The 13,651-nt window shown below is 36.6% G+C and overlaps 1 protein-coding gene across 1 annotated transcript in view; it reads right to left on the bottom strand.

Annotated features, from left to right (window-relative positions):
- Positions 1–13,651, bottom strand: part of RBKS (ribokinase) — a 71,911-nt gene that overhangs the window by 39,775 nt on the left and 18,485 nt on the right. The window contains exons 3-5 of the mRNA XM_010004955.1: positions 11,856–11,988; positions 6,449–6,512; positions 3,598–3,660 (exon numbers count right to left, since the gene is read on the bottom strand). Coding sequence (XP_010003257.1) covers positions 3,598–3,660; positions 6,449–6,512; positions 11,856–11,988 — 260 coding nt within the window. The remainder of the gene's footprint in view (positions 1–3,597; positions 3,661–6,448; positions 6,513–11,855; positions 11,989–13,651) is intronic.

The following is a 13,651-nucleotide window of genomic DNA, read 5'->3' on the forward strand; positions in this document are numbered from 1 at the left end:
TTCAAAGTGTACAGGGTCCTGATAAATGGAAGGTTGTATTTAGTCAAAACCTACCTGAACTGGCAGTAGTGCAACTGAGAACAACTGAAAGGAATATGAGGTTCCAGAAAAAGATCTCTACACAGACTTCTGAGACCAGCCCAGAGAGGACCTTTGCAGTGTCTCTTGGCTGCACATTTTCCAGTGCAGCACTATAAATTTATTAAACATCTCTCCACCATTTTCCATGAAAGCAGAAATTTAACCTATCTTTTATTGAAACTGTACTGAATTGTCCTAGAATATAATGCAACTTTGAGAATATAAAATGTGCCTGATAATTTTCAAAAGTACGATACTTTGTCAATTACAGTATCAGATGAGTTATATCTGTGCAATTCAGTAACCAGTAAAAATCTTCCCAGAAATTCTGCAGCACCAGCTAGACAGACAAAGATAGTATCAGGGAAAGTTTACTTCAGAGCCTTCTCTGACTCTGCTCTCTACAGCTTTCTTTGCCTTCATTCATCCATCCTAGTTTGCCCCCTCTACTTGAATATCACTCCTTCTGCCTGTGATTTTACTTAGATGACTGTATTCTTCCTAAATACAGGTACTTGTAAAGAACTGGTAAGATGAAATGCAGGTGATGTGAAGCGTGTGTGAAACTACAACAATTAAAACTTGGCAATTTAAAGACATGATATTGATGTTTTTTACTTGTCCCTCGTTGCCATAACATAAAACACTATCATCACCTCCAGCTTCAAATCTTCCCTTTTAGGTATAATTTGAACTAGCAAAAACTGCTTTACATTGAATGCTGTGGTGTTTCAGCAGTACCACAAGTACTATGGTAAAACATGCATGTTTAGACAAGCCCTTTGAAAAGTGCTGTAAAACCTGTTTAGGTCAAATCCACCAGGTTTCTAGAGGGAAAAAAAAACCCACAGTGTCTCTTGCAACAGCAAAGCACGTAAGTACTGCTATTTTATTGCAATTTACTCAATTCGGGCACCAGATGGTTTTAGAGAGAAGTAACAACCAGAACACTTACCAGTTCTGTGCATCTGTTTGCTTTCTAGCACAGTTCTGACCAGGTTTTCTCTTCTACTAGATTTTAAATAAAATATGATTTTGAAATCTGAATCTGAAAATTGGTAACAGAATTTAGGATTTTTAGTTTCTGAAAGAAGCAAGCTATATGACGTGATACATTATTCATCTCACTCTGTGAATCACAAGAGTATTGGAGATCCTTCATACTGACACCAACATCTAAGATAGCCCATGGTGAACCTCACAGCATTGAACAGTCTCTTTCCTTGTGCTTATAAAGGTTTTAGATCCACAAAATGGTTTTGTTCTTTATCTTTCAGAAAAATGCATCCTGTTAAAATTTTAAGTTTAGATCATGTTTACCTTGCATATGAATTGAGAAGTAACAAGATGCTTCTTATTCAGCTATTCTGCACAGAAAGCCTAGTGCAAAACATGGTTACATGTACAAAACATTGAGGCCTGGGAGCCTGCTACTGGATTCTCACCATCTGTCCCATTTATAGAGGCCAGAGTAGTGACTGTATGTGGCATAAAAAAGAAGTTCTTAAGAGTTGTTTTGCTAATTTACCTGCTGACCCAAACCAAGAGAAGGAAGTAGGAGGCAGGTATCCAGTTTATTTAATGTATAAATATATCTTATTTCTGAATTAGAGCTGTCATGCAAGGTTTCGATTCATCTTACTTAGGGAGAATGAAATTCGTATCTCCTAATTTGCCTAATTTTCCTGAATGTTCCTGTGTAGACTTGCCTTTAGTCACAGCTCCTTCCTAGGTTTTCTCCTGCAGTGAATAATCGTGTTTCCTTTCCCATTTTGAGCTGTAACCCAATGTACCACAATCAGGTTACACAGGAGCTTGTTAAGTTGATGTGTCAGCTAAACTCTGATAACTGTTCAAATTAAGCCTCTTAGATGCACCAAAAATGAATAAATCACACTTAATTTGTTATGTTTGCATAAATATTATTGGTCCTGAGTTCTAAATTTTGGTCCAGACACATATGCTTCTCCTATGAGCTCTCAATAGCATAACTTTCTTGAGGAAAAGATAAATACAAAGTTTTCAGAGGACAATTCAGCAATCCTGAAGAATATGAAAACAAGCCAAACCTTCTTTTCTTCTTCCCCTGCAATGAGGGCAAAGGCACAGGCTGAGAAACATTACCACAGAAAAAACAAATATGCCATTTCATTATGTATTCATCACTGCAGATGCAACTGAGATCAAGAATTGTGGTAATATTACAAGATCAACACAAATATTTCTACTTACACTAAAGGAAATAAATTCTCCTGTTTCAAGGCATAATGACATGGTTACATGTACAAAACATTGAGGCCTGGGAGCCTGCTACTGGATTCTCACCATCTGTCCCATTTATAGAGGCCAGAGTAGTGACTGTATGTGGCATAAAAAAGAAGTTCTTAAGAGTTGTTTTGCTAATTTACCTGCTGACCCAAACCAAGAGAAGGAAGTAGGAGGCAGGTATCCAGTTTATTTAATGTATAAATATATCTTATTTCTGAATTAGAGCTGTCATGCAAGGTTTCGATTCATCTTACTTAGGGAGAATGAAATTCGTATCTCCTAATTTGCCTAATTTTCCTGAATGTTCCTGTGTAGACTTGCCTTTAGTCACAGCTCCTTCCTAGGTTTTCTCCTGCAGTGAATAATCGTGTTTCCTTTCCCATTTTGAGCTGTAACCCAATGTACCACAATCAGGTTACACAGGAGCTTGTTAAGTTGATGTGTCAGCTAAACTCTGATAACTGTTCAAATTAAGCCTCTTAGATGCACCAAAAATGAATAAATCACACTTAATTTGTTATGTTTGCATAAATATTATTGGTCCTGAGTTCTAAATTTTGGTCCAGACACATATGCTTCTCCTATGAGCTCTCAATAGCATAACTTTCTTGAGGAAAAGATAAATACAAAGTTTTCAGAGGACAATTCAGCAATCCTGAAGAATATGAAAACAAGCCAAACCTTCTTTTCTTCTTCCCCTGCAATGAGGGCAAAGGCACAGGCTGAGAAAAATTACCACAGAAAAAACAAATATGCCATTTCATTATGTATTTATCACTGCAGATGCAACTGAGATCAAGAATTGTGGTAATATTACAAGATCAACACAAATATTTCTACTTACACTAAAGGAAATAAATTCTCCTGTTTCAAGGCATAATGATGCAGTGTGCTGAGGAGGCAAACCCTTTCCTCATAGTAAAAGTGCTAGGTAAGTTGTGGTGGAAAAGGAGAGCTTTTACCTTCTGCTACACTGTGTGTTCTGGCCTATGTAAAACTAGATCTATCAGCTGGCAAACTGAATTACAGCTACCACACTGCTAAATTAAGCACCTGATTATGCTGCTTTTGAGCACCTACTCCTACATCACCCGTAATAAAAAGATGTGCAACAAAGTGTGAATAGGATCATGAAAAAAATGAAAACTGTAGAAAAAATAGTTCCACAATTAACAGTGACGAGGCAAAGGTTTCTTTTATGGCCACAGAGGCAGAAAAATTAGGACAATTCAGGGTAGAAATCGGTACCTTCACTGTTGACAATAATTGAAGCAGTTCCAGTAGCAGCATCTGTAGTCTGACCTACAAATGCTAAGAAAGGGAAAAGTTACAGCAGGCATTAGTTCAATACGTTACTTTCATCCAATAGCATGTGATGCAGTTTAATTGAATTAAATCTAAAATGAACCCATAACCTCCAGCAATTTAAAAATGCTAATTACTCTTTCATGTGCAACAATGCCAGAGAAGCTAACAACAACAAAAAGTGTTAATTTACACCCACAATACAGAAAAAGCAAGTCCAACATTCTTTAATTTGGCTACATCTCTGCTTTAGAGAACGCATGTTATTTATACAGCCTTCGCAAGAGCTCTACTCCTACATGGAAATATTTCTTTTATCCAATGAAACAATAGAGTCAAAGCAGGAGAAAACTAAAATATTTTAAAAACACAGGATTTAATTATCTGTACATTTGCATTTCAGCAGTAATATTAATATGCTATGAAGGCAGTGGTGAGGCTGTATGTTTCCTCTTTGGATTATTATTCAGATAAATTAACTAGAAGTGAGTCTGGCAGCACTGTTTATTATAAAGATTGTTCCATATTTACTACTGTAAGAACCTGTTTGCAACTGTCAGCAAATTTGTCAGATATTAACCAGTGGTCTGAAACTTCTTACGACAGCTGGGAGTATTTTAGGTAGATTTGTAGTATAAAGCTGTCCAAAACGTTGGAGGATTTTCCCCCAATAATTCTATTTGAGAAAAATATACTGTTTTCTTTGAGAGCAATTCTGGTGACCTTCCGTTTAAGAAACTGGTGCCGTAACATTTTAGAACATGAACAATGCTGGGAAAAGTTGGCTTCTTTCTCAAGATGCGTGTTTTGTGGCCAGTTTAAAATTGTGCTCAAATTTGAACAAGGCTGGAAAAAATAAATAACGTCATAGTCCTTCAGTTTTGTTACAGTATTGCAGGTAAGCACCCTGGAGGCACTCTTACCTAGCTCAGAGTTACAACGATCAGAGAAGAACTTTCCTTGCAATTATAGCTTCTTTTCACTATGAGCTAGGCCTGCATACTGAAATTGAAAGCAAAGAAGTGGTGTCTTCTGTGCTCTCAATGCTCTCTCTGCAGAAAATACGCAGCATGAGCAGCAAGATGCGCATTTTAAAAGTGGGAGAGAGAGTAACTCATCAGAAAAGGTCTAAATGGCCTGAGCAGCACTGACGGCTGATAGGTTGTGGAAGACAGAAAGAGTGGGAAAGGGAAAAATTATGAAACTGATTGGAATTGGAAAGAAAAGAGGTAAGGTGGTATGTAAGGAAACAGAAGAGCAACATAAACAAATAAGCCATATGACAAGAATCCAGGGTATGAAAGTTGGCAGAATGGGCATTATGGCAAGGATTTTCATCTAGCACTCAGTATCCTTATGCATAACAAAAGGGATATGCTAGACAAGGATTAAACTGAGATTAAAAAATAGGGACTGAAATAGGATGGTCTTAAGCAAAAAGGTGTGTGCACACTCAATTGCCTGTCTCCAAATCTGTGAATGCAAGCTGGGATCCTGGACCAGCCTCACCAGCAATAACTTCTGCTTTTCTCCATGGCTGATCAACATAGGAGGTGACAATGAAACACCATTCTGAGATATTATTAAATCAGTCAGCAGAAATTGGCACCTTGGGCCTAAATGATCTAGGTATCAGTGAAGTGCAATAAGATGGAATTTCTGAAAATTTTTCCTACGTTTTTCTTCAGCTCCTGTAAAGACTATTAAAAAATTTATGTTAAGATTATGAGCTTAACTATTTAAATAACAAAACATAAGATTGAAGATTCCTTGAGGAAAGCACACTTTCATTAAGTGCCATGCCTTACAGTACCTTTATTTACATGATCAAAGACTTTATTCATGAGGTAGGCATGCTTTGGAGAGATACAGAACTGTTTACTAACAGAAACTGGTTTTATGGTATCCTTGATGGTTTCTTGTGTAAGTTGAATGATATGCAAATAAACCAGTACATACATTTGTGAAATATTTTGATGCTATACTGATAAGCATAATAAAAAAGCCCACAAAATTCTGATAGTTCTGTCTTTAAAGCAGGATTTGAATAATGTGTTAAATGAAGCTTGTTGCTGCACACTAAGCAGAAATCATAAACAGAATATTGAACTGTCATTTAGTGATTGCATCAGTCCACCCTTATCCATCCTGAAGGAGAAAAGAGTCTTGTAGACAAAAATGTGATCATGTACTAGAGCAGCACACAACAACACATTTACAGAAGAGAGAGGATTAGGATTACAAAGGTGCAAAAATATAGGATATTGTGAATGCTTAATTTTCCCTTTCCCAAAAGCCTTTTAACATTGATTCCTGTGTATGTGTATTAACAAACATCAGCTGTAGTCTCTAAAATGACTGCACGTGACATTTCACATATGAGAGGCGAAATGTACTGAAGTGACAAATGTATTTCCATTCTATACCTCCCTCAATGTGAAACTGAGAATGAATAATCAGACTGGATTTTTCAATATCTCACCAAGCACTACCATCATTAATGCCAGCCTAAGCAACTGCAAAACAGCAAGGGATCTTCAGGTAGCTTGTACTGATATAACGATCTGAGATTTAGAGGTAATAACATTACATTTTATTTTTAGTGGTACAGCTGATTTCAGAAGTCCCCATATTCTCACCTATCTTCATTTATTCCTGCCAGTTGTGTCAAAACAATTATTCATAGTTCTGAATAGCAAACCATATCCAATAAGGCAATAAAATAAGAAACCTGCCACTACCAATTTTAAAAGCTGAAAAATAATACAAAAGACTTCGTTAAAGAAAATTGTACCTGTAGAAACACTATTCTTCTTCAAATTTTCAATGTAATCATTGCCAAAGGAATCCTTGCCAACCTATACAAAAGATAAAAGGGTAGATTTTCTATACTGCAAGGTAAGAGGATTGATAAATTGTCTTTAGACAACAGAATGCTCTAATGTATTTTGAATACAACATTTTGATTTGCAGCAGTTTGCCTTATTATTAAACAACTAATAATCTAATAAATAATAGTAAAATATATTAATAAACAATTGAAATAGTGTTCCAAAGTTTTTTCTTCCTCTTTTACAAAATTCATCCCTACACCCATGTTGCTATATTTAAGTTGCATTCTCACACAACCACTACGTTCTTTTCACACTGGAGCTTTCTGGGCACTGTAAAATCTGGAAGTGTACTGAATCTTGTACTCCTGGATCATTATTCAGCTTCAAAGTGTCTATCTCAAATTTCCTTGCTGGAAAAATATCAAACTGTGGTTATGGTCTAGAAAGTGACAATAAACATGGCATTGCTGATTTGTGTAATTCTCAGTACTAGATGTACTGTTTACGAAAATGTTTACAACAATTTTTTTTGTTTTATCCAGCAACAGCAGACCAAGTTGAACAAGGGAGTGAAGTTATGCTCTATTGTTTTTCTAGCAGCAAGTTAGAGAGCTTGTAATTTCAGCTCCACTGATCCTTTTAGCTGCACAGAATTCTGCTTGCTGTTTAAGATGAATAAACGTTTCCTTTTGTTAAATCACACAAGCTGAACAAAGGAGATGAGGTATATGGAGAAAAAGATCGTATAAGATGCTTAATGTCAAAATAGCATTTAAGATACATTTATAAAACAAACATAGTTTTTAGTTCAACAGTTTTATCCTGTCTTCAGCATGCATAGTGTGTGCTCCCACTTCCAAGAGTAAGTCGTGGGTCTGTGTGGTATCAAAGACTATGATGATACATGATGATATTTACCAATGCTACAGGAAGTATTTTTGCAAGAGAAAAAAAATCTTGCGGTTTAGAAGCCAAATCATGGTCATGGTCTAGATAATGAAGGAATGACATAAGAAGCCTAATGATCCATCATTTCATAAAATAGCACTGAATAGCTAACAGTGCATTTGAGTTACTGGAAGTACAAAGCAGCTGCCTCTACTGCCTGCTGTTAGAAATTAGTCTGTTTATGAGTTCACTCCTTTAGACAGCTTGGAGAACACCTGAGAACTAGCTAATGATCACAACAATTAAACACTGCAATTCAGAATGATAAAATTTAAAGTGTCTTAGATGGATGATCTTTTCCCCACATATTCTATTGCACAACCACATTCTGAAACATACTTTCATTTCCTACAACCTCCATAAGGGATTTTTCTAAAGCATCATTAGAGATGGCCCCAGTCTTTTACCAAAGGAGGACAGCAACTTAGGTCAAAACAGTCTAACCAGATGGAACATTCCTCTATCTAGTACATGGAAAAAGAAAAAAAAAAAACCACCATCAACATTTAAGTTGGTCAATGTGTTATTCATTGTTTGCATACTAGAGTATTTCTGTATCTCTGACTACTCCCAGTTTGCCAGACCGGGCGGGTTGTCAGAAGCTGACTGCTTTAGCCTGGATGACTGCAGCCATCTGCAATTTAAACCTGAGTCGTGCTCAGCTCTGCAGCCTAACACTTGTACTACTGGAATGTGTTCCACCTGATAGTATCACCTTCTCCCTCCCTTGCTGTTAAAAAGCTGCTATAAAAAAATCTCAGGATTTGCTTAGTTGTTTCAGCAACTGAGTATTTCACAACCATTTTCCAAAAGCTCAACTGAAACTTCCTTCCTTCAGCTCTGAGTCCTACATAACTGACAGACAGGCATCCCTTATTGTTCAACTGTCTAAACAACTGAGATCAGCCGTGGTACTTTTGCTCACAGCAAGACATCTCATGCTGGAGGGAAGCCCTTGGAGGGGTCTCGAAGGAGGTCCTTTTCCTCTGGAAGCTTTTTTCCATGTTAGTTCGTTAGCATCCAACCCAGTTAATCCTTGTTCATTTGAAGGGCTTATTTTTCCATTCAGGCTTTACCCTCAAGGAAGACAAGAGTATTGGGCATCAGACTCATTTTAGATTAAAGGCATATTTACTGACCATGTCAAAATATATAACATTCTTTTAAATATTTTCTGCTTTTGCACAGACCCTGTTAGATGTACTAATGGGTGAACAGAAAATAAATGTCTTAGTCTGCTGACCACAGAACATTGTATGTGCTGAAACTGCATTTCTTCTTTCTTGTGTTCTTAACAATAACAGCCGTTAGTACAAGCATTATGGTCACAGAGTTTGCATATTAGAATGAGTGGAATCACATCAGTATTTTTCAGGCTGAATTTTCCCTGCTTACTATCATGTTTTCCACGTTGATCATGGGGAGCTGGCTAGCATAATAGCAGCTATAATTTTAGTAACTTAGAGAATCAAATTAATCTGTACCTGGTAATTAATTACAACAAAAACAAGTACCTCTTGACTCTTGACAATTGTTTGTTTAATCTATTCTAAATGTTCTTTTTTTGAGAGTGTTTCCTCTTTTTCTTCATTAGGGAATTAAACAGATATTAAAGACAAGTTAAAACTGTAATAAAAAAGGAAAAAAGGTATCTGTGACATTCTGAGATATAGCTGTGTTCTTACAATAAAGTGACAATTCAGGCTTCCAGCACTTTAACTTAAATTTGGCTTACAGACCAACTAATGAGAGAAGACTCCATAGCATGGCAATACAGCACTTCCTATTTCCAAGGAGGAATCAAATGCAACTGGGGCTTCAGTAGAATTTAGTATATCCAGCATCATGATGGCTAGTGACATCAATGTCCAGTGAGGATCATTCCAAATTGCTTCTCAGAAGTAAACCAGGACTTTTTTTCAGCACATACAATGTCTTTCAGACCAAGGATCAAGGATATTGAACAGATTTTTTTTGTAATGGCCACTACAAAAAAACCAACCCAAAACCAACCAACCAAAACAACAGCACCACCAAACCAAACCAAAAACAAAAAGGGAAAAAGTTAATACACTGGGGACTTTGCAATCTCTCAAGCCCACTGTGCATTTTTCAGCACTGCAGCAGGGCTCTTGTATGAACATGAGTAATTAATTTATCTGCTTTGATCCCTTAGTTCCCTGACAGTGATCCTTTACATTTCCCTGAACAGTTCTTTCTTGACTTTTAAAAGTGGCAACTATTCCATCAACACATGGTTTTACTGTACTGAGCAAACTGAGGAGGGGAGCTTAAGGCTGATACTATGATACAGATTGATAACCCACAGTAACAATGGCCACTTGCAAAGACATCCAGGAGGAAAGTTAGCCCCTGCATTGCCACTGCTCAAACTCAGTACCTGGATTTTACGTTAAAATCCAATGCATTCTGTGGCATCTCTAGGCAGAACCGTAAATCATTGTAAAACTCCCTTTCTTAAACACTCAGCAGAGATTCACTGGCTCTCTTTTGTGTTTTAAAGCTCTGAAGTATGATGAAAACCTTCTCATTTCATCTGAGATGTCTACCTCTACTCTTGCTGATGACATCCTCTGTCTGAATTACAGTTCTCCTAAGAGGATGCCATGGTCCTCTTACTAATATTGATTCCATTCCCTGAACTTCAAATTGTAGAAGCAATTCTTGCAACTGTCCTGGATAAAAAATGTTGGGAATTACAACCAAAATATAAACATGTTGTTGAGCACGGAGTGTGTGTGTGTGTGTGTGTGTGTGAGGCAATCCGGCTTGAAGAACCACTGAATAAATCAGATGACTTGTTAAAGTAAAAATAATTAAATTTGTAATGGCTCATTACTGCCTGACTCTTCTTAGTTTATTCAGCAAGAAACTTCCTACTACATCCCATTGACCTACGCAGATATAAGATGTATAGCTGATTACTATTTTGAGACCCTTTTGTAAGGCTATAAAGTGCATTTTAAATTAAAAAAAAAAAACAACAAACTAACTTTTAAAATAAAACACATACAAAATACTAACATTTATAGATCTGAAGACTAGATCTCTGCTGTTTCTTTTCTCTAATATCAGAAAGAAAGAAGACTAGGTTTTACTGAAAGAACATAAATATGATTTTGGAAAGTAATAAAAAATTATAGTAACTGCTAAATTGTATTAAGAATGCAAATGTCTCCAGAAACATGTACGCACTGAGCAAAGGCTATACCATTTAAAAAATAAAACAAAATTCACACTTTCAGTGGAAAAAAATCCTTTAACATTTACCAGGAAATGCTAGCAGGGAATTCATTGCCAGTTCATCTTGTACTTGAATCTGATCATTCTTGAATGCAAAGATGATCAAGCACATACAATATTACAGAAGCACAAACATTGCCAATATTAAAAAAAACTCACACTGTAGAATAGCTAGTAATAATGACCCACAGAAATGCTTGCAAGTGTAATTTAGATTTAGAGTTACCATTCTTCAGCCTAACTATTGGACTGGAAAACCAGTGAGAAAGGCTTTCTTGAGATGTTTCCAGTACTTCTCAAAAAATCCCTGACAGACAATAATCCCACAAATTTATCATCCTCGGCAGCTATGGCAGAAACAAAGTATGTCCAGTTAATTTGAAATTTCATTTACAGTTAGAACAGGATAGACAATAAGGCAACAGAAAGAGAAAATTCGATCTTAAACTTAGTAACGATCTCTCAAAACTCATGATTAATGACAAAAATGAAATAAACGCATTGTAAGAATATAACATCTGCCAAGCTGAATCAGCCTGATGGTCTGTGAGCCAGTCCTTAGAGCTGCTGTGTATCAGATGTTTCAGAAGAGTAGGCAAAAAAATCCTATAGCATGCAAAGGTGCTAGGACTTGAATATGAACATTTCATCTTGATCTCAAATAATGAGATAATTATTTAAACCTTGAAGCACAAAGTTTTATATTCCTTCTGAAATCTGTTACTGGCTTGTCAGCGTCTGATTTTTAATCACCTACAAAATAAATTTCAGATTGACTATAGTGCCTAGCACCTGAATGTCATCAATGACTCCCTCACCTTTGTAACAGTGGGGAACATTAAGAGGAGGGGCTAATCAAGATTACTTGGATTTTGAACATCTCAAATTCTCTCCACTTGTCTTTTCCATGGTACATCAATCTAAATTTTGCAGTCCTCTTTTATGTGCAATTTCTGCCAGATCTATAGCCAACTAGACTTTTCTTCTGACAGTATTCTTAGAACAGCCTCCTCCATGCTTATATTTATAGCTGAAATAAGGACAAGAAAAGGGAATTAGAAAAGGATTTTTAAAAGATAATAATTCTGGAAGGGTTTACTGGAATTCTCATGAACAGTTAGTTCAGCTATAGTCCAAGAGCAAGCCAGTGCTTACCTTGCAGATCAGTGAGGTCTTTGCCCCAAGTCGAGCAGACTGGACACACTGGTTGGCTCCTTTCCCACCAAAACCAATGAAAAACTTCTGTCCAAGGACAGTTTCTCCAGCTTTTGGCAATCGCGTAGTAAGGCTATTTTAATTTAAAGCAATATTTACATGCGTTACTGACTGAAAATAGCAAGCATCTTCAAAATAAGAGTTACATTCTTACAACCCTAAATGGTCCAACAGCCAACCAGTAAGACCCAAAGTCTCAAAAGACCTTTCCAGGTCCCTGCTCCACATCCCTCCAGTTTAAGTTTATTCCTTATATGCCACCCAGTCAAGCTTCTTGTTTATTACTCAAGAGAGGGAATTCATTTATTTTGTTCATGTTTCATTTTTCTACAGGAAAAGAAGCACTTCATGCCTGACTGGGATTCCTCACTGCTAACTCAATACAGATAAATAATAAAACCATAGGTCTCATTGCTCATGTTGCTTCACTGTAACATTCAGATCAAGTTTGCATATTGTTTAATGTCACTACATCTAATGATACCTTCTTGAATCACCCAAAGTAATTTTTCAGTTTTTTGATGGACAAAATTGTAGATTGTTTTCAAAACCTTCCTCCCCTCTGCTGTCGCTCAGCTGCACTGTTTGTATTTAACATTTTCTTTTTTAAGTTTTTCTCTTACAAATCAAGCTTTAAGCTTATCAGCATTTTTTTTGTTTCTTGAACACACTCCAATTACATTTCCAACCTTCTGGGGATGGATGCCCAGAACCAGACACACTAATACAAGCAGAGACCCACCCAGAGTATATTCTGGTTTAATTTCCATTTTGGAAAAAAAACAAAACAAGCTGTAATTTTGTTAACCCTACCAGATGCTTTGCTATCTGCAGCAAAAATTGAAAGGAAGGAAAGACACCACTGAGACTATGTGGAAGAACTAGTAGCCTTTATTAAAATACAGAACTCAAAGCTATGTTTGCAACACTAAGATCACCAAAATTTCTGCATCCTCAAGCTGTACATTCTAGGCAGAAGATTTAAAAAGGAATTCCTTCTGTCTCTTAAGTTACAAACAAGCTCCCAGCACGCGTGTATGATGTATTATCAACATGTTCAGTCAATGATACTTAGCTCAGACAACTTTCCAAAAACCTGCAGGAAAGAAAGTGGGGAAGGGGAGTAGGCTGAAAGAATGCAGAAGAATCTCTCCTAATGAAGAAGACATTAACTTCAGCCCTGTCAATTTATAAGATTATTTTAACAACAAATTGTGCAACAGTTTCAAAATTGCCACCCTCCAGTTCAAAAAAAAAGGCAACATGCTTCTGCACTAGCAAGTAACTACCGAGTGCTTTTTGAAAAAGATATGAAGAATATGTGTATATTACTTACTGAGTTTATGCTGCACATGCCAGGGCATATTGGTGTTTGCAAACTGTATGGAATTCATGACAGAGTACAGCCTGATTTACTGAAAATTCTCAGGAAAAAGCAAACTTTTTCCCATTAATTTTCAGTTCCAACAGGATCATTAGGAAATAAGAGAAATCTAAATTTTAAGCTAGTGAAGCCAAACAAGTTCCAAATTCCCATTAAGGGTCTGTGCTTTATCAGTAGTTACAGTTTATTGGACAGATGCAGGTAGAGATGCAGACTCTAAGTAGGGATGCTTACTAATAAAGGACCCAAGATCTTGGTGTGAGGGTATGGTACCTAGCCAGGTTTATTTTGTGTGAGTGACAACAGAGAAACCCCAGAAGGCTCACACATAGAGCTAGTGGCACTCATTTTG

Source organism: Chaetura pelagica, unplaced genomic scaffold (assembly GCF_000747805.2).
Source record: "Chaetura pelagica isolate M959 unplaced genomic scaffold, ChaPel_1.0 scaffold13, whole genome shotgun sequence".
NCBI lineage: Eukaryota > Metazoa > Chordata > Aves > Apodiformes > Apodidae > Chaetura > Chaetura pelagica.